The sequence below is a fragment of the Phaseolus vulgaris genome, chromosome 4, assembly GCF_051622355.1.
Source record: "Phaseolus vulgaris cultivar YP4 chromosome 4, ASM5162235v1, whole genome shotgun sequence".
NCBI classification, from domain to species: domain Eukaryota; kingdom Viridiplantae; phylum Streptophyta; class Magnoliopsida; order Fabales; family Fabaceae; genus Phaseolus; species Phaseolus vulgaris.
This window is the reverse complement of record NC_143501.1, coordinates 2,484,010-2,506,135: the sequence shown is the minus strand read 5'-3', so window position 1 is coordinate 2,506,135 and position 22,126 is coordinate 2,484,010. Positions and strand designations below refer to the sequence as shown.

The 22,126-nt window shown below is 42.3% G+C and overlaps 2 protein-coding genes across 7 annotated transcripts in view; one reads left to right on the top strand and one right to left on the bottom strand.

The window, feature by feature from the left end:
* The window catches only part of LOC137836570 (putative disease resistance RPP13-like protein 1), a 72,687-nt gene that overhangs the window by 29,406 nt on the left and 21,155 nt on the right, over positions 1-22,126 (top strand). Inside the window, exon 2 of one of the 6 annotated variants that reach the window (XM_090301267.1) lies at positions 8,885-9,142. The exons of the other annotated variants lie outside the window; for them this stretch is intronic. The gene's annotated coding sequence lies outside the window, so the exon portion shown is untranslated. Of the gene's footprint in view, positions 1-8,884; positions 9,143-22,126 lie in introns of those variants that run through there. 6 annotated transcript variants of the gene reach the window in all.
* Positions 6,711-7,937, bottom strand: LOC150027785 (uncharacterized). The gene has a single exon (XM_090301496.1). It carries the CDS (start codon positions 7,935-7,937, stop codon positions 6,711-6,713), a length of 1,227 nt encoding a protein of 408 aa, XP_090157622.1.

Here is a 22,126-nt window from a genome sequence, read left to right as displayed (position 1 = left end):
TAAATGGATTGCTTAACAATCTCAGGAAGTAAGATGACATTCAATTAGCCAGCTTAATCTTGAGGTACTGAACAAGTACATTAAAATAATTCTTAGGAAATGTTTTTGTAAGATTGTGACTTCAACTCTCCAAATTTTATACACTCATAATGTCTTTACATCAGGCACCATTTTGAAAAACAACATTGAAAATATTTGCTCAATATATTTTTAGGAAATCTTTTAAGTTTTTCAAAAATATCTCTTGCATAAAGATAAAAATATATTCCATTATTATTTATATTTAGGAAATTCATATTGTTAATATTTGATATTTTGTTATATTTTACTCAATATATATAGAGTATATGAATATAAATAAATCAAATTCCTCCAATATCACATATCTTTTATAATTTCGAAGTATATTTCGAAAACCAGAATCCCAACCGTGCAATCAATAACCATCGTTCTAATGCTATCTGTAAAATAGAACGAGAAAGAAGTTTCCCACACGTTGTTAATTCATTCTTTGATGACAAAAATTATTACTTATAGATTACAAGAATACAAACTTATCTAGAGGAAGTAGATTTAAGGGAAGTTGTTGATAAAGGTCATAATTATGTAATATTTCATAAAAAAAAATAGTCACTTAGAATTTTAATTTATTCTTTATTGATAAAAATATATATAATTTTAACTAACTTTTAATTCAAGAATTTGAATTTTTAATATATTTTTGAACTATAAAATGCATAAGAGCGTTTATTTCTAATTTAACTAGATTAAATAGAAGATATAAGATATAATCCTAACATTAGAAGGAATTAAAGGAAAAAAAAATCTGTGGTCAAGAGCCATACTTCTATTAGTCTTGTTAGAACGACAAACACCAACATTTTTTTTTTTAACAGCAATGAATTAATAAAATTATGAGGGGACACTTAAGGGGTGTCCCAACCCTTTACAGAACCAAACTTAGAGAAGGACCTCAGCAAACACACCAGAGCAGAGTAGAGAGTAAGGGGTGTCCCAACCCTTTACAGAACCAAACTTAGAGAAGGACCTCAGCAAACACACCAGAGCAGAGTAGAGAGCAGGGTTGTACTAGTAATTTCCCCAACCTCAAAACTAAACCTACACACCATGCTAATGGCCTCAGGCTACCAATGCTATAAGTTCTGCATAAAACAAGAGTGGGGTACACTATTCCAAAAACAGGAAAAAAGAAAAGTGCCCAGCAGTGTAGCACTACCCAGCCCATTGAGCTTTCCTTCATCCATTCCAGCCTCTTCTTACGTGTTCTCCATAAGGCTCCACCTTTTAGGTGTTTGCTCCCTCCTCCGCACACGTGGCAACCACTTAAGGATCTCCAGAAATGGTGATTCATGGCAGTTGCAACGCGTCATCAAACTAACGTTCTACTTCCTTCAACATTTAGATAGAGTCTGTACCTGCAAAAACTAACAGAAAAAATTAGCCAACACAGTTTTCCTGTTGCTCCATCGATAGCCTCTGCTACAGCAAGATGGCCTTTGACAAGCCATATTCCCCAATCTCTATACTGTTACCACCGGTGAAGAGTTACGTAACCAGGTCTTGCCCCCAAAGTATTAACCTTCCAACCATGACAGACTCCATTGCATCAACAGACCTTGACAGACTCCAATACAACAGCCTCTAATCCTTGAACTGTGGCCTTCCTCACCAGGTTCCCACCAGACCGTCTAGCCCACCTGCCCTTCTTAGTACAACAACTTCTAGCATAAAAGCACCCAAAACTCCTGAGATTTCTTGGTGCAAGTGGACTCACGCCCTGCCACATCTTCGCGCGAACTACCCAAGGGCCTGCATACGCCGAAACCACTTCTGCAGCTAAACCGCACCTGGCATCTTAAACCTTATGCCTCCTCCTCATACAATGCTAAGGACCCTCGTACTTTTTCCCCTGGTTTGCTTCCTTGAGACATAAACCTAGTCATATACTCATATGCTCTATGTAGATGTGTTGAGCCACCAGCTGAATACATAAGCTTCCACTAACATGCCATCACCCTTTCAAAAATATACAATTGTACTCAGTTAAAGAGCTGCAGGAAAGCAGTGATTTGGATTCAATAACCAATCTGAAAAAGCATATAAAAAACCGGTTGCCTTGTATTTCAACCACAACCAGGATAGCAGTTGGGCTTTTTGAAGGATTTCTTCCGCGTCCGGAACCCCACCTCTAAAGACAACCTGGTTTCGCTGCTCCCAGATGCTCCTAATGATCGCCACCCACACACCTCTCCACACCTTGTTCTGCTCATTAGATAAATGGATTAGGTAGAAGTTTTCCAAATGATTCCCAATCGCGTTGCTTTGGGCCCCCACAATACCAATCCAGCGGTAGCAGCCATACCATACTCTTTGTGCGACCGTGCACTCTAAAAAAAGGTGTTGGGATGTTTCTTGTAGTTGGTTACACATGACACAGATCGGCGAGCCCACTAGGACACCTCTCCTAATAAGGTTGGCAATGGTTGGGAGTCTATCAAGTATGACTCTCCAAGCGGTGATGAGCGCTTTAGGCATAGCTTTCGCTTGCCATAGAGCACGGTAAACACCATCTACAGGAACATAAGCCGTTTGTTTCGTCAGGATTTTATAAGCAGACTTAACCGAGAAAGCCCCTTCAGGATCCTCCCTCCAAACTAGGCGGTCCTGGGTGTCCTGGCGTATGTTACCCGTATCCAGTATTGACATCAGCTCTTCCTCCATTCTTGCTTCCCATTCGAACCTCTCCCTTCTCCACAGAGGCTTAAATCTCCACCTCCCTTCCTCCCATATTCCTACCTCTCCTACCGTCTTGCCTTGATCATTGGACAAGGAGTATAATCTCAGAAACATGGATTTTAGACTACTGTTTTGTAACCACACGTCCTCCCACAGCCTAATAATACTCCCATCGCCAATTTTCCACCCTATCGCTTTACGAAACCATCCTTCTTGTTGGTTCCCTTCACCACACATTTTTGCTAGATCCCTCCACCACCACGATTGATATTTCAACCCTACCTGACTACTAGCCGTTTCGGTGCCATACTTAGAGAACAGAATTTCTTTCCATATTCCACCGGCATCACTCATGATTCGCCATTTCCACTTGGCCACGAGAGCAGAATTAAAACTCTTCACCTCTTTTACCCCCAACCCGCCTTCCTCACAAGGCTTACAAACGTTCTCCCAACTAACCCAAGAGATCGCTTTATTCTCCTTACCCCATGCCCAGAGGAATTGCCTCTGAATACTACTGATTTTATTGCACACTGCTATTGGAGCTCTGAAGATGGATAAGTAGAACAGAGGGATAGAAGTGAACACTGACTTGAGTAAGCTTATCTGCCCTGCCATAGATAGCAATCTTCCTTTCCAAGTTGTTAATCTAGCTTGTAGTTTCTTTACAACCGGGTCCCAGAATTGCTTTTTCCTCGGATTTCCACCCACTTCTACCCCCAGATATTGAAACGGTATCCGCATAGTATTACAATTTAGCGTCTTCGCATAGGTGGATATGGCATAGTCATCAATGTTTACACCAGCCACCTTCGACTTATGGAAGTTAACTTTCAACCCTGACGCAATCTCATAGCAACGTAGAATAGTCTTTATAGCAAAAATATTGTTGAACGAATCTTCACAAAAAAATTGTATCGTCTGCAAACTGTAGGAGACAACACTCAATTTCACTTGAACCTACCTTTACCCCCCGTAGGACCTCTTTCCTCAACGCTTGTCTTACCAGCCCAGCTAGTCCCTCGGCTACCACTAAGAACAAGAAAGGAGCTAAGGGGTCCCCCTGTCTCAACCCCCTAGTGGGTTCAAATTCCTCCGTAGGGCTCCCGTTTACCAAAACCGATACGGACGACGACACCAAACACCCTTTGATCCACTCAATCCACTTAACGTGGAACCCCATCCTCTCGAGCATGTCAAACAGGAAACTCCACCTAACGGAGTCGTACGCCTTTTCAAAATCCACTTTGAAGCACACCCCGCCCCTCCGGTTCCTCCTAATCCCCTCAAGTACCTCATTTGCCGTAACCACACTATCCAAGAGGCCTCTGTTACTGAGGAAGGCTGTCTGACACTCATCTATGATCATAGGCAGAACTTTCTTCATTCGACATGACAAGACCTTAGCAATAATCTTATAAATTGCCCCAACTAAAGATATAGGTCTAAACTGTTCGAGTGATGAGGGGTCCTTTACCTTGGGCACAAGAGCAATGAAGGACGCATTACATCCCCTTGGTATTGTCCCTGAGACATGGAAAGAGTGCATAGCTTCCATAATGTCAGATTTCATGACGTCCCAGCAGTTCTTAATGAAGTTAAAGTTGAAACCATCCGGACCCGGACTCTTTGCCCCTCCACACTGCCACACAGCTTCCTTCACTTCTTCCTCAGAGAAACGGGCTATCATATTCCTACTAACCTCAACGGATAAAGTTTTAAACTCCACCGAACCCATATTAACACCATAGTCATATGTAGCTTTGAATCTGTTTTCAAAGAGCAACTTTGCTTCCCTGCGAACAACTTCCGGCTCCTCGCTCCATTGAGAGTCAACTTCTACCCCTTTCACCTCGTTCCTTAGTCTTTTCCATCTGATTGCCGAGTGGTAGAACTTAGAATTAATGTCCCCATATTTGAGCCAATTAGCTCTTGCCTTTTGTCTGTACACAGAGTCTATCTTCTTATCAACCAATCCCAACTAACTGAGTAGTTCCAGCCGTCTCATATTCCCTTCTCCTGTAAGAACGTCATTATTGTCTTTACCATCCAGCTCCTCAATCTCCTCCATTAACCGCTTCTTAGTGGATTCCAGGCAGCCAAAGTTATTTCTACTCCACACTTTAAGGTCCGACTTCAAAAGCTTTAACTTATCCTTGAGCATAGATATACTATTACCTTGTACCTTGTATGACATCCACTTTTCCTTTACCATCTTCAAAAAATTCGGCTCCAAGAACCATGCATCAAAGGATCTAAAGGGTTTAGGGCCCCAGTCTTTATCTAACGATTTCACCACCAAAGCACAGTGGTCCGAAACCACTCTCGGCTGCACATACTGTTTAGAGGCTGGCCATAATTGCAGCCACTCTTCAGACACCAAGATACGGTCCAACCTGCTCTTAGCTGTACCATTTGACTTGAACCATGTATACTTTTTCCCGACAAAGGGGATGTCTAACAGTCCATTATTCTCAATGAACCCGTTGAAGATGTCGGTCTCCTTCCTTTGCCCGGAACAACCTCTGACCCCTTTCCTTTCATCAACACTCCTTACTGCATTGAAGTCTCCACAGAAGCACCACGCCAAATTCTGATGTTGCTGCTTGAGAGTCGTGAGGGCATCCCACAATACCACCTTCTCGTTCTGGTTACATGGGCCGTAGACGTTGACAACTATGCAATGACTGTTCGTTTTTAAGTGTTGACCCATAACCGCGATGAAGCCAGTTCCTATAACCTGATTGCCAACAGAGAATGCATCTTTGTGCCACAAAATAACCAAACTACCTGCCCCATTAACCCCTTCGTTATGAATCCAACCAATGTTACTGTCACCCCATAAGGAAAAACATTTGGCATCTGATATCGTTGCTACTTTAGTCTCCTGCAGACAAAGTATTTCAGCCCCCTCCTTTGCCACAAGATGACTCAAATACCTTGCTTTCGTCCCCCCCCCCCAAACCCCTGATATTGAGATTAATAAGGATCATGATATACCTTTTCTACTACCCTCCCGAGACTCCTTCTGTACTTCATTATCCCTAGCCTCCAAACGATCCAGCTCTCTAACAATGCTTTCCTCATCCCCTGGGCATTGCAGCCCCAAATTTTGACCCATATCCCAAATTCTAACTGATTCAGCCTCATTTTCTTCTAGTTTCAGGCGAATATTGCAATGTATAATGTCATTCACCGATTCCGCAGCGGAACAGCGACTTAACCTGGATGGAGAGGTTGCTCCAAGGTGCAGCGCCCCGATTCCGCCTTTGGATCTCCATTTCGGTTTAGCAGTTACCGCCCCGTGCTCTCTCATTTCCAGCAGCCTACAACACTCCGGTGAAAATTTGGTGGGTACCTCGGTATGGGCTAGAGCCTCCTCAGCATCGGGCTTCCTTCTCACCGCTCCTACCCCATCTCCCTCCTTACGCCAAATAATAACTCCGTTAGATTGGGGTTCAGAGCTTCCAGACGAAGAGCCCTCACCCTCACTACCACTACAGACAGCGCGATAAGGATACATATCAGATTTGCTTCCATGCAGAGGTGTCGTTTTTTGGTGGCCTTCGTACCCATCAGACCTTGAGCAAGGGTTGGGTACCGGTTCCGACGAACCTGTTTCTGACCCTGCCATAGCATCTCCCTCTTTGCTTGCGTTCATTTCCCCTTTGCTCCCAGCCGCTGGGCCCCCAAGGACTTCGTTTCTACTAAACGCACCACTATTCTTTACATGGGCCGTTTCCAAATTAGGCCCAGATGGGAGGGAGTTGATGACCTGGACCCCTTCAATTAGGTTTGCTAGTGAGAACTTTATGTTTTCATACGCTTCGTTGACTTGTTGTGCAGCAGAAAAAGCTTCTCCACCCTCAGATACCCCCTGTACACGTTTTACTCCATATGGGGTTGTACTGCCACCTTTGTTCTGACACCCCATATCACTCACTGCCTTTTGCTTAAACTGGTTCCACTTTGTCTCTGCGAGACCCTGGTTCTGTACTGCCTCCGAATACCCCATTCCGCCGCCTTACGCCGTTTCCATTGCCTTTTCCGTCTCCGCTGGACCCTGAGACGACGGTTTCCTCCACTAGAGTTTCCGACGACGAGATGCTATCAGATGACGTATAGTGGTATTCTGGACATTTGCAGTCCCCTCTCCCTTGGCTTAGCCACTCTTCGACAAGGGAGATGTTGTAAACATGCCCATTGATCTTAAACTCCTTCGTAAATTCTGCTTTGCATGACTTGGGCAGACGGACCTGCAAACGTGCATATTCCAGGTTCTCCCACGCCAAGGTTGACTCGTCTACATCTACCAGTGATGCTACTTCTTCGACCACTTTAGAGAAGCAGTCCTTATTCCAGAACGTTACCGGCAGCCCATGGCACCTGATCCACACTATTTTATGATCTGCTTCAAACGTAGCTGACCAGGGTTCAATGTCCTCAAAGATGGAAACGAACCATTCTTTGTTGGGCCTAATGACTTCTTCCATTCTTTCTCCATTTTTAGGTGTCAGAAGAACTAGATTATCTCCCATATACCTCAGTTTGATTCTGCTCATTCCTCCTTTGATAAACTCCTCACACATCGAGTCAAAAGTAAAACCAGAGGACATCCACCCTACAGCACTAGAGGACAACCAAGCCGGACCATTTGGTGTGGTTTCAATGATAGGACCATTCCAGAGACCTTGTGGTGTTTTGCGAACCATCTCAGCATAGGAATGCTTCATGTTATAACTCCTTCGCCCTGAAAACCTTGTTTTCTCCAGCCACACCTCCTTCTCCTTCCTCCTACCAGTGGCATTACTAACCCGCAGGTTATCTTTGCTAGGGGAGTTAAGTTTGACATCCTCTGCTCTCCTATACTTTGGGAGGTTTACATACAGCTTTTGATTACCAATAAAGATTTGGTCCAGCTGCTTCTCCAACCTCCCCTCATCAGGAACTTGGTAAAACTTCACGAAGCCAAATCTTCTTCCCCATCTATTTAGGCGCCTGGATATGAAAACTTCTCTAACCCTAGCCCATTTTTGAAAAATTCTAAACATCTCATATTCCCCATGACTGTCGGAAAAGTTAGAGAAAAAGAAAGATGAGAGGTTCTTTGGGAAAGAGAACTTATTGCCTTCCTTCTTGTCCCGATTTCCCGGCCTCTCCCACCTCCTGCGACCCTCCATCTATACCCCTTTCAACAAGGAGAAGAGAATTCAAATAATTGCAAAATTACAGTTACCTTATGAAATAAATTCACGATGACTCATAAAGATAACAACGTCACTCTATTCTTCTAAAATGACATATCAAAATATCATCCAAATTTAATACGTAACTACAATAATACCAAATCAATGTTAAGTCCCACTCTAAAGTTACTCAATCAAACAATATTAAAATATCTTTTCTGACTAATTTTAAATAAAAGTACAACTAATTTGAGACCTTTCAAAAATAATAAAAGTATAAATAAAGAGATAAAAATTACTATTGAACCAAATTAAAAAAATGATAAATAAAGAGAAAAAGAAAGACGATAAACGAAATTAAGTGAATAACGAAAGAATGCGAATTAGTACATCAGAAACAGTCAACATTTATTGCTTCACTGGGGCCCACAACCCTCTTCCCATTCGGTTCATTCATCACAATGAAAATTGATAAAATGACAATCTTTGTTTCCCTGCACAACCTTTTTTCTATGCTTAAAATTTCAAATTTTACATGAAATGACAAAAATATCTTTTTTTATATCACTAATAAAGAGTTGTATAATGGAGCAAGATGTCACCATATCATTGCTATTAAAGTGAAGTCACCCTTTCTAACTACTCTTTTCACTCATCACTATACCATTCATTCCTGCACTCAATCCATTTCACTTCATTTCCAACTCCTTCCTACCATGGCAGCTGAACTTGTTGGTGGTGCTCTTCTTTCCGCCTTTCTTCAGGTTGCATTCGACAGCCTCGCTTCTCCTCAAGTTCTAGACTTCTTTCGTGGAAGAAAACTTGATGAGAAACTGCTCACCAATTTGAAAATCATGCTGCACTCCATCAATGCTCTCGCTGATGATGCTGAAATAAAGCAGTTCACTAATGCTTTTGTTTCTACCTTATTTCTTCCACAGCTCTTCCAAAGTTGGTGTGTAGCAGTGTACCATGATATTATACAGAGGAAATAAGTATGAAATTGGGTTGTGATGAGGAGTTCCTATACAACCCTTAATTCTTAGAATGGAGTTTTGAAATACTTTTAACATTAATTCTTAGAACATTGTAGATTGGAAAGTGGATTTCTGAACCAAACTCTTTTGTTGAACCTCTTAGTGGGTCTATTTGATTCTAAACTTGTCTTTGAAGGAATAAAATAGAACCCACTTTTCTTATTTGTATGTTACTGTTTCAATTATATTTTACTACTTTATTACCTCTCCTCTACAATCTGGAGATTGTAATTGGATTTTTAATCTTGCTTTTTAATAGTAAGGAATTTTAATCTTCCTTTTCTTTTCTTTTTTATTAATACAGATCTTCCTTTTTTAATAGTAAGGAATTGGAATTTTAATACACAAACGCAATAAATTTCAGCTTAAACAGATGAGAATTCAGTTAGAAAAAAAATAAAACAGTTTCACAAATAAACGAACCTTCGTAGGATTCGTCCCACAAGATTGGCAATAAATTTTTTAAACATAATTAAAAATTATGAAGGTTTGTTTGTGTATTAATCTGTTTGATTTTTTTCGTAGGAGAATACTCATCTGTTTGACCAGAAATTTTTCGCGTTTTGTCCCAAATTTAGTGCAGATTCTTACGTGGAATTTCAGGAAAAAACTATTTCGGGAGAATTTTTTAGAAATTTTGTGCAAATCAAAGGCTATCCTCTACCAAAACTTGTGCAATGTCGCCCCATTTTCTGCAATTTTATTCTGGGTCCGTATTCCGCTGAAAAAATTCACACAAGTACTTTCATATGTTGTTTGCACACAGGTAAGGAGGCACGTCCATAAACCAATGACGAAAGGAAGATACAAGAAAGAAAAGTCAGGACGTTTTGTTTTCGGAAAACCAGTTTTGTTCACTCTCGGTCTGGACTGACGACGCCTTACTCCTTGGATATTTTGGTCTGAAATTTTTAACAGGCGTTCGTCACTGTGTCTATTGTGTTTTGGAAGAGACTTGAGCTCCGGATTCGTCCCACAAGCTTGGCAATAAATTTTTTATTCATCACTGTCAGGCCTGAAAGGAAGGTTCATTCGTGTGTGAAACTGTTTGATTTTTATCGTGGGTGAAAACTCATCTGTTTGACTCCAAAATTTTTGCTTTTTGTCCCAAATTAAGTGGAGATTCTTATGAGGAATTTCAAGAAAAAACTATTTCGGGAGATTTTTTCAGAAATTTTGTGCAAACCAAAGGCTATCCTCTACCAAAACTTGTGAAATTTCGATAAACTTTCTGCAATTTTATTCTGGGTCCGTATTGCGCTGAAAAAATTCTTACAAGTACTTTCATATATTGTGCAAATAAAAAATTTTGCCCAACTTGTGAAATTTCGCCCAACTTTGTGAGATTTTATTTTGGGTCTGTATTGCGCTGAAAAAATTCACACAAGTACTTTCATATGTTGTTTGCACCCACGTAAGGAGGCACGTCCATAAAAAAATCACAAATGGAAGATAAGGTTAAGAAAAGCCAGGACGTTTTGTTTTCGGAAACCAGTTTTGTTCACTCTCGGTCTGGGACTTACTACGCCTTACTCCTTGGGTATTTTGGTATGAAATTTTTACCAGACGTTCGTCACTGTGTCTTCTGAGTTTTGGCTGAGACTTGAGCTCCAGATTCGTCCCAAGAGATTGGCAATAAATTTTTTATTCACCACTGTAAGGGCTGAAGGAATGTATGTTTGTGTGTGAAACTGTTTGATTTTTTTCGTGAGTGAATACTCCTCCGTTTGACCCGAAATTTGTCGTGTTTTGTCTCAAATTCAATGGAGATACTTACGTGGAATTTTAGGAAAAAACTATTTCGGGAGAATTTTCCAGAAATTTTGTGCAAACCAAAAACTATCATTTACCAAAACTTGTGAAATTTCACCCAACTTTGTGCAATTTTATTATGGGTCCGTATTGCGCTGTAAAAATTCACACAAGTACTTTCATACGTTGTTTGCACCCAGGTAAGGAGGCACGTCCATAAACAAATCACAAAAGGAAGATACGGAGAAGAAAAGCCAAGATGTTTTGTTTTCAGAAAACCAGTTTTGTTCACTCTCGGTCTGGGACTTACTACGCCTTACTCCTTGGACCTTTTGGTCTGAAATTTTTACCAGATGTTCGTCACTGTGTCTATTGAGTTTTGGCTGAGACTTGAGCTCCGGATTCGTCCCACAAGATTGGCAATAAATTTTGTATTCATCACTGCTAGAGCTTAAAGGAAGGTTCGTTTGTGTGTGAAACTGTTCGATTTTTTTCGTGGGTGAATACTCATCCGTTTGACCCGAAATTTGTCTTGTTTTGTTTCAAATTCAGTGGAGATTCTTACGTGGAATTTCAGGAAAAAACTATTTCGGGAGAATTTTTCAGAAATATTCTGCAAACCAAAGGCTATCCTCTAGCAAAACTTGTGAAATTTCGCCCTACTTTCTGCAATTTTTTTCCGGGTCCGTGTGTTGTACCTCCGTGTGTTGTTTGCACCCAGGTAAGGAGGCACGTCCACAAACAGATCACAGAAAGAAGATACGGGAAGAAAAGCCAGGACGTTTTGTTTTTGGAAAACCGGTTTTGTTCACTCTCGGTCTGGGACTTGCTGCGCCTTACTCCTTGGGTATTTTGGTCTGAAATTTTTACCAGACATTCGTCACTGTGTCTATTGAGTTTTGGCTGTGATTTGAGCCACAGACTCGTCCCACAAGATTCGCAATAAATTTTTTATTCATCACTGCCCGGGCCGAAAGGAAGGTTCGTCCGTGTGTGAAACTGTTTGATTTTTTTCCTGGGTGAATACTCATCCGTTTGACCCGAAATCTGTCGCGTTTTGTCCCAAATTCAGTGGAGATTCTTACGCGGAATTTCGGGAGAAAACCATTTCGGGAGAATTTTTCAGAAATTTTGTGAAAACCAAGGCTATCCTCTAGCAAAACTTGTGAAATTTCGCCCTACTTTCTGCAATTTTTTTCTGGGTCCGTATTGCAATGAAAAAATTCACGCAAGTACCTCCGTGTGTTGTTTGCACCCAGGTAAGGAGGCACGTCCACAAACAGATCACAGAAAGAAGATACGGGGAAGAAAAGCAAGGAAGTTTTGTTTTCGGAAAACCGGTTTTGTTCACTCTCGGTCTGGGACTTGCTGCGCCTTACTCCTTGGGTATTTTGGTCTGAAATTTTTACCAGACATTCGTCACTGTGTCTATTGAGTTTTGGCTGTGATTTGAGCCCCAGACTCGTCCCACAAGATTCGCAATAAATTTTTTATTCATCACTGCCCGGGCCGAAAGGAAGGTTCGTCCGTGTGTGAAACTGTTTGATTTTTTTCCTGGGTGAATACTCATCCGTTTGACCCGAAATCTGTCGCGTTTTGTCCCAAATTCAGTGGAGATTCTTACGCGGAATTTCGGGAGAAAACCATTTCGGGAGAATTTTTCAGAAATTTTGTGAAAACCAAGGCTATCCTCTAGCAAAACTTGTGAAATTTCGCCCTACTTTCTGCAATTTTTTTCTGGGTCCGTATTGCAATGAAAAAATTCACGCAAGTACCTCCGTGTGTTGTTTGCACCCAGGTAAGGAGGCACGTCCACAAACAGATCACAGAAAGAAGATACGGGGAAGAAAAGCCAGGACGTTTTGTTTTCGGAAAACCGGTTTTGTTCACTCTCGGTCTGGGACTTGCTGCGCCTTACTCCTTGGGTATTTTGGTCTGAAATTTTTACCAGACATTCGTCACTGTGTCTATTGAGTTTTGGCTGAGATTTGAGCCCCAGACTCGTCCCACAAGATTCGCAATAAATTTTTTATTCATCACTGCCCGGGCCGAAAGGAAGGTTCGTTTGTGTGTGAAACTGTTTGATTTTTTTCCTGGGTGAATACTCATCCGTTTGACCCGAAATCTATCGCGTTTTGTCCCAAATTCAGTGGAGATTCTTACGCGGAATTTCGGAAGATAACCATCTCGGGAGAATTTTTCAGAAATTTTGTGAAAACCAAGGCTATCTATCCTCTAGCAAAACTTGTGAAATTTCGCCCTACTTTCTGCAATTTTTTTCTGGGTCCGTATTGCAATGAAAAAATTCACGCAAGTACCTCCGTGTGTTGTTTGCACCCAGGTAAGGAGGCACGTCCACAAACAGATCACAGAAAGAAGATACGGGGAAGAAAAGCCAGGACGTTTTGTTTTCGGAAAACCGGTTTTGTTCACTCTCGGTCTGGGACTTGCTGCGCCTTACTACTTTGGTATTTTGGTCTGAAATTTTTACCAGACATTCGTCACTGTGTCTATTGAGTTTTGGCTGAGATTTGAGCCCCAGACTCGTCCCACAAGATTCGCAATCAATTTTTTATTCATCACTGCCCAGGCCGAAAGGAAGGTTCGTCCGTGTGTGAAACTGTTTGATTTTTTTCCTGGGTGAATACTCATCCGTTTGACCCGAAATCTGTCGCGTTTTGTCCTAAATTCAGTGGAGATTCTTACGCGGAATTTCGGGAGAAAACCAATACGGGAGAATTTTTCAGAAATTTTGTGAAAACCAAGGCTATCCTCTAGCAAAACTTGTGAAATTTCGCCCTACTTTCTGCAATTTTTTTCCGGGTCCGTATTGCGCTCAAAAAATTCACACAAGTACCTCCGTGTGTTGTTTGCACCCAGGTAAGGAGGCACGTCCACAAACAGATCACAGAAAGAAGATACGGGGAAGAAAAGCCAGGACGTTTTGTTTTCGGAAAACCGGTTTTGTTCACTCTCGGTCTGGGACTTGTTGCGCCTTACTCCTTGGGTATTTTGGGCTGAAATTTTTACCAGACATTCGTCACTGTTTCTATTGAGTTTTGGATGAGATTTGAGCCCCAGACTCGTCCCACAAGATTCGCAATAAATTTTTTATTCATCACTGCCCGGGCCGAAAGGAAGGTTCGTCCGTGTGTGAAACTGTTTGATTTTTTTCCTGGGTGAATACTCATCCGTTTGACCCGAAATCTGTCGCGTTTTGTCCCAAATTCAGTGGAGATTCTTACGCGGAATTTCGGGAGAAAACCATTTCGGGAGAATTTTTCAGAAATTTTGTGAAAACCAAGGCTATCCTCTAGCAAAACTTGTGAAATTTCGCCCTACTTTCTGCAATTTTTTTCCGGGTCCGTATTGCGCTCAAAATATTCACGCAAGTACCTCCGTGTGTTGTTTGCACCCAGGTAAGGAGGCACGTCCACAAACAGATCACAGAAAGAAGATACGGGGAAGAAAAGCCAGGACGTTTTGTTTTCGGAAAACCGGTTTTGTTCACTCTCGGTCTGGGACTTGCTGCGCCTTACTCCTTGGGTATTTTGGTCTGAAATTTTTACCAGAAATTCTTCACTGTGTCTATTGAGTTTTGGCTGAGATTTGATCCCCAGACTCGTCCCACAAGATTCGCAATCAATTTTTTATTCATCACTGCCCGGGCCGAAAGGAAGGTTCGTCCCTGTGTGAAACTGTTTGATTTTTTTCCTGGGTGAATACTCATCCGTTTGACCCGAAATCTGTCGCGTTTTGTCCCAAATTCAGTGGAGATTCTTACGCGGAATTTCGTGAGAAAATCATTTCGGGAGAATTTTTCAGAAATTTTGTGAAAACCAAGGCTATCCTCTAGCAAAACTTGTGAAATTTCGCCCTACTTTCTGCAACTTTTTTCCGGGTCCGTATTGCGCTGAAAAAATTCACGCAAGTACCTCCGTGTGTTGTTTGCACCCAGGTAAGGAGGCACGTCCACAAACAGATCACAGAAAGAAGATACGGGGAAGAAAAGCCAGGACGTTTTGTTTTCGGAAAACCGGTTTTGTTCACTCTCGGTCTGGGACTTGCTGCGCCTTACTCCTTTGGTATTTTGGTCTGAAATTTTTACCAGACATTCTTCACTGTGTCTATTGAGTTTTGGCTGAGATTTGATCCCCAGACTCGTCCCACAAGATTCGCAATAAATTTTTTATTCATCACCTCTCGGGCCGAAAGGAAGGTTCGTCCGCCTGTGAAACTGTTTGATTTTTTTCCTGGGTGAATACTCATCCGTTTGACCCGAAATCTGTCGCGTTTTGTCCCAAATTCAGTGGAGATTCTTACGCGGAATTTCGTGAGAAAATCATTTCGGGAGAATTTTTCAGAAATTTTGTGAAAACCAAGGCTATCCTCTAGCAAAACTTGTGAAATTTCGCCCTACTTTCTGCAATTTTTTTCCGGGTTCGTATTGCGCTCAAAAAATTCACGCAAGTACCTCCGTGTGTTGTTTGCACCCAGGTAAGGAGGCAAGTCCACAAACAGATCACAGAAAGGAGATACGGGGAAGAAAAGCCAGGACGTTTTGTTTTCGGAAAATCGGTTTTGTTCACTCTCGGTCTGGGACTTGCTGCGCCTTACTCCTTTGGTATTTTGGTCTGAAATTTTTACCAGACATTCTTCACTGTGTCTATTGAGTTTTGGCTGAGATTTGATCCCCAGACTCGTCCCACAAGATTCGCAATAAATTTTTTATTCATCACCTCCCGGGCCGAAAGGAAGGTTCGTCCGCATGTGAAACTGTTTGATTTTTTTCCTGGGTGAATGCTCATCCGTTTGACCCAAAATCTGTCGCGTTTTGTCCCAAATTCAGTGGAGATTCTTACGCGGAATTTCGGGAGAAAACCATTTCGGGAGAATTTTACAGAAATTTTGTGAAAACCAAGGCTATCCTCTAGCAAAACTTGTGAAATTTCGCCCTACTTTCTGCAATTTTTTTCCGGGTCCGTATTGCGCTGAAAAAATTCACGCAAGTACCTCCGTGTGTTGTTTGCACCCAGGTAAGGAGGCACGTCCACAAACAGATCACAGAAAGAAGATACGGGGAAGAAAAGCCAGGACGTTTTGTTTTCGGAAAACCGGTTTTGTTCACTCTAGGTCTGGGACTTGCTGCGCCTTACTCCTTGGGTATTTTGGTCTGAAATTTTTACCAGACATTCGTCACTGTGTCTATTGAGTTTTGGCTGAGATTTGAGCCCCAGACTCGTCCCAAATGATTCGCAATAAATTTTTTATTCATCACTGCCCGGGCCGAAAGGAAGGTTCGTCCGGGTGGGAAACTGTTTGATTTTTTTCCTGGGTGAATACTCATCCGTTTGACCCGAAATCTGTCGCGTTTTGTCCCAAATTCAGTGGAGATTCTTACGCGGAATTTCGGGAGAAAACCATTTCGGGAGAATTTTACAAAAATTTTGTGAAAACCAAGGCTATCCTCTAGCAAAACTTGTGAAATTTCGCCCTACTTTCTGCAATTTTTTTCCGGGTCCGTATTGCGCTGAAAAAATTCACGCAAGTACCTCCGTGTGTTGTTTGCACCCAGGTAAGGAGGCACGTCCACAAACAGATCACAGAAAGAAGGTACGGGGAAGAAAAGCCAGGACGTTTTGTTTTCGGAAAACCGGTTTTGTTCACTCTCGGTCTGGGACTTGTTGCGCCTTACTCCTTGGGTATTTTGGGCTGAAATTTTTACCAGACATTCGTCACTGTTTCTATTGAGTTTTGGATGAGATTTGAGCCCCAGACTAGTCCCACAAGATTCGCAATAAATTTTTTATTCATCACTGCCCGGGCCGAAAGGAAGGTTCGTCCGTGTGTGAAACTGTTTGATTTTTTTCCTGGGTGAATACTCATCCGTTTGACCCGAAATCTGTCGCGTTTTGTCCCAAATTCAGTGGAGATTCTTACGCGGAATTTCGTGAGAAAATCATTTCGGGAGAATTTTACAGAAATTTTGTGAAAACCAAGGCTATCCTCTAGCAAAACTTGTGAAATTTCGCCCTACTTTCTGCAATTTTTTTCCGGGTCCGTATTGCGCTGAAAAAATTCACGCAAGTACCTCCGTGTGTTGTTTGCACCCAGGTAAGGAGGCACGTCCACAAACAGATCACAGAAAGAAGATACGGGGAAGAAAAGCCAGGACGTTTTGTTTTCGGAAAACCGGTTTTGTTCACTCTCGGTCTGGGACTTGTTGCGCCTTACTCCTTGGGTATTTTGGGCTGAAATTTTTACCAGACATTCGTCACTGTTTCTATTGAGTTTTGGATGAGATTTGAGCCCCAGACTCGTCCCACAAAATTCGCAATAAATTTTTTATTCATCACTGCCCGGGCCGAAAGGAAGGTTCGTCCGTGTGTGAAACTGTTTGATTTTTTTCCTGGGTGAATACTCATCCGTTTGACTCGAAATATGTCGCGTTTTGTCCCAAATTCAGTGGAGATTCTTACGCGGAATTTCGGGAGAAAACCATTTCGGGAGAATTTTTCAGAAATTTTGTGAAAACCAAGGCTATCCTCTAGCAAAACTTGTGAAATTTCGCCCTACTTTCTGCAATTTTTTTCCGGGTCCGTATTGCGCTCAAAAAATTCACGCAAGTACCTCCGTGTGTTGTTTGCACCCAGGTAAGGAGGCACGTCCACAAACAGATCACAGAGAGAAGATACGGGGAAGAAAAGCCAGGACGTTTTGTTTTCGGAAAACCGGTTTTGTTCACTCTCGGTCTGGGACTTGATGCGCCTTACTCCTTGGGTATTTTGGTCTGAAAATTTTACCAGACATTCGTCACTGTGTCTATTGAGTTTTGGCTGAGATTTGAGCCCCAGACTCGTCCCACAAGATTCGCATTAAATTTTTTGATTCATCACTGCCCGGGCCGAAAGGAAGGTTCGTCCGTGTGTGAAACTGTTTGATTTTTTTCCTGGGTGAATCCTCATCCGTTTGACCCAAAATCTGTCGTGTTTTGTCCCAAATTCAGTGGAGATTCTTACGCGCAATTTCGAGAGAAAACCATTTTGGGAGAATTTTTCAGAAATTTTGTGAAAACCAAGGCTATACTCTAGGAAAACTTGTGAAATTTCGCCCTACTTTCTGCAATTTTTTTCCGGGTCCGTATTGCGCTGAAAAAATTCACGCAAGTACCTCCGTGTGTTGTTTGCACCCAGGTAAGGAGGCACGTCCACAAACAGATCACAGAAAGAAGATACGGGGAAGAAAAGCCAGGACGTTTTGTTTTCGGAAAACCGGTTTTGTTCACTCTCGGTCTGGGACTTGCTGCGCCTTACTCCTTGGGTATTTTGGTCTGAAATTTTTACCAGACATTCGTCACTGTGTCTATTGAGTTTTGGCTGAGATTTGAGCCCCAGACTCGTCCCACAAGATTCGCAATAAATTTTTTATTCATCACTGCCCGGGCCGAAAGGAAGGTTCGTCCGCGTGTGAAACTGTTTGATTTTTTTCCTGGCTGAATACTCATCCGTTTGACCCGAAATCTGTCGCGTTTTGTCCCAAATTCATTGGGGATTCTTACGCAGAATTTCGGGAGAATTTTTCAGAAATTTTGTGAAAACCAAGGCTATCCTCTAGCAAAACTTGTGAAATTTCGCCCTACTTTCTGCAATTTTTTTCCGGGTCCGTATTGCGGTGAAAATATTCACGCAAGTACCTCCGTGTGTTGTTTGCACCCAGGTAAGGAGGCACGTCTACAAACAGATCACAGAAAGAAGATACGGGGAAGAAAATCCAGGACGTTTTTTTTTTGGAAAACCGGTTTTGTTCACTGTCGGTCTGGGACTTGCTGCGCCTTACTCCTTGGGTATTTTGGTCTGAAATTTTTACCAGACATTCGTCACTGTGTCTATTGAGTTTTGGCTGATATTTGAGCCCCAGACTCGTCCCACAAGATTCGCAATAAATTTTTTATTCATCACTGCCCGGGCCGAAATGAAGGTTCGTCCGGGTGTGAAACTGTTTGATTTTTTTCCTGGGTGAATACTCATCCGTTTGACCCGAAATCTATCGCGTTTTGTCCCAAATTCAGTGGGGATTCTTACGCGGAATTTCGGGAGAAAACCATTTCGGGAGAATTTTTCAGAAATTTTGTGAAAACCAAGGTTATCCTCTAGCAAAACTTGTGAAATTTCGCCCTACTTTCTGCAATTTTTTTCCGGGTCCGTATTGCGCTGAAAAAATTCACGCAAGTACCTCCATGTGTTGTTTGCACCCAGGTAAGGAGGCACGTCCACAAACAGATCACAGAGAGAAGATACGGGGAAGAAAAGCCAGGACGTTTTGTTTTCGGAAAACCGGTTTTGTTGACTCTCGGTCTGGGATCTGCTGCGCCTTACTCCTTGGGTATTTTGGTCTGAAATTTTTACCAGACATTCGTCACTGTGTCTATTGAGTTTTGGCTGAGATTTGAGCCCCAGACTCGTCCCACAAGATTCGCAATAAATTTTTTATTCATCACTGCCCGGGCCGAAAGGAAGGTTCGTCCGCGTGTGAAACTGTTTGATTTTTTTCCTGGGTGAATACTCATCCGTTTGACCCGAAATCTGTCGCGTTTTGTCCCAAATTCAGTGGAGATTCTTACGCAGAATTTCGGGAGAAAACCATTTTGGGAGAATTTTTCAGAAATTTTGTGAAAGCCAAGGCTATCATCTAGCAAAACTTGTGAAATTTCGCCCTACTTTCTGCAATTTTTTTCCGGGTCCGTATCGCGCTGAAAAAATTCACGCAAGTACCTCCGTGTGTTGTTTGCACCCAGGTAAGGAGGCACGTCCACAAACAGATCACAGAAAGAAGATACGGGGAAGAAAAGCCAGGACGTTTTTTTTTTGGAAAACCGGTTTTGTTCACTCTCGGTCTGGGACTTGCTGCGCCTTACTCCTTGGGTATTTTTATCTGAAATTTTTACCAGACATTCGTCACTGTGTCTATTAAATTTTGCTGAGATTTGAGCCCCAGACTCGTCCCACAAGATTCGTAATAAATTTTTTATTCATCACTGCCCGGGCCGAAAGAAAGGTTCGTCCGCGTGTGAAACTGTTTGATTTTTTTCCTGGGTGAATACTCATCCGTTTGACCCGAAATCTGTCGCGTTTTGTCCCAAATTCAGTGGAGATTCTTACGCAGAATTTCGGGAGAAAACCATTTCGGGAGAATTTTTCAGAAATTTTGTGAAAACCAAGGCTATCCTCTAGCAAAACTTGTGAAATTTCGCCCTACTTTATGCAATTTTTTTCCGGATCCGTATTGCGCTAAAAAAAATCACGCAAGTACCTCCGTGTGTTGTTTGCACCCAGGTAAGGAGGCACGTCCACAAACAGATCACAGAAAGAAGATACGGGGAAGAAAAGCCAGGACGTTTTGTTTTCGGAAAACCGGTTTTGTTCACTCTCGGTCTGGGACTTGCTGCGCCTTACTCCTTGGGTATTTTGGTCTGAAATTTTTACCAGACATTCGTCACTGTGTCTATTGAGTTTTGCTGAGATTTGAGCCCCAGACTCGTCCCACAAGATTCGCAATAAATTTTTTATTCATCACTCCCCGGGCCGAAAGGAAGGTTCGTCCGCGTGTGAAACTGTTTGATTTTTTTCCTGGGTGAATACTCATCCGTTTGACCCGAAATCTGTCGCGTTTTGTCCCAAATTCAGTGGAGATTCTTACGCGGAATTTCGGGAGAAAACCATTTCGGGAGAATTTTTCAGAAATTTTGTGAAAACCAAGGCTATCCTCTAGCAAAACTTGTGAAATTTCGCCCTACTTTCTGCAATTTTTTTCTGGGTCCGTATTGCAATGAAAAAATTCACGCAAGTACCTCTGTGTGTTGTTTGCACCCAGGTAAGGAGGCACGTCCACAAACAGATCACAGAAAGAAGATACGGGGAAGAAAAGCCAGGACGTTTTGTTTTCGGAAAACCGGTTTTGTTCACTCTCGGTCTGGGACTTGCTGCGCCTTACTCCTTTGGTATTTTGGTCTGAAATTTTTACCAGACATTCTTCACTGTGTCTATTGAGTTTTGGCTGAGATTTGATCCCCAGACTCGTCCCACAAGATTCGCAATAAATTTTTTATTCATCACCTCCCGGGCCGAAAGGAAGGTTCGTCCGCGTGTGAAACTGTTTGATTTTTTTCCTGGGTGAATACTCATCCGTTTGACCCGAAATCTGTCGCGTTTTGTCCCAAATTCAGTGGAGATTCTTACGCGGAATTTCATGAGAAAATCATTTCGGGAGAATTTTTCAGAAATTTTGTGAAAACCAAGGCTATCCTCTAGCAAAACTTGTGAAATTTCGCCCTACTTTCTGCAATTTTTTTCCGGGTCCGTATTGCGCTGAAAAAATTCACGCAAGTACCTCCGTGTGTTGTTTGCACCCAGGTAAGGAGGCACGTCCACAAACAGATCACAGAAAGAAGATACGGGGAAGAAAAGCCAGGACGTTTTGTTTTCGGAAAACCGGTTTTGTTCACTCTCGGTCTGGGACTTGCTGCGCCTTACTCCTTGGGTATTTTGGTCTGAAATTTTTACCAGACATTCGTCACTGTGTCTATTGAGTTTTGGCTGAGATTTGAGCCCCAGACTCGTCCCAAAAGATTCGCAATAAATTTTTTATTCATCACTGCCCGGGCCGAAAGGAAGGTTCGTCCGGGTGTGAAACTGTTTGATTTTTTTCCTGGGTGAATACTCATCCCTTTGACCCGAAATCTGTCGCGTTTTGTCCCAAATTCAGTGGAGATTCTTACGCGGAATTTCGGGAGAAAACCATTTCGGGAGAATTTTTCAGAAATTTTGTGAAAACCAAGGCTATCCTCTAGCAAAACTTGTGAAATTTCGCCCTACTTTCTGCAATTTTTTTCCAGGTCCGTATTGCGCTGAAAAAATTCACGCAAGTACCTCCGTGTGTTGTTTGCACCCAGGTAAGGAGGCACGTCCACAAACAGATCACAGAGAGAAGATACGGGGAAGAAAAGCCAGGACGTTTTGTTTTCGGAAAACCGGTTTTGTTGACTCTCGGTCTGGGACTTGCTGCGCCTTACTCCTTGGGTATTTTGGTATGAAATTTTTACCAGACATTCGTCACTGTGTCTATTGAGTTTTGGCTGAGATTTGAGCCCCAGACTCGTCCCACAAGATTCGCAATAAATTTTTTATTCATCAGTGCCCGGGCCGAAAGGAAGGTTCGTCCGCGTGTGAAACTGTTTGATTTTTTTCCTGGGTGAATACTCATCCGTTTGACCCGAAATCTGTCGCGTTTTGTCCCAAATTCAGTGGAGATTCTTACGCAGAATTTCGGGATAAAACCATTTCGGGAGAATTTTTCAGAAATTTTGTGAAAGCCAAGGCTATCATCTAGCAAAACTTA

What these genes read in the sequence shown, in the direction of transcription:
- LOC150027785 (XM_090301496.1), bottom strand. Translation starts at nt 7,937, where the DNA reads ATGGAGGGTCGCAGGAGGTGGGAGAGGCCGGGAAATCGGGACAAGAAG.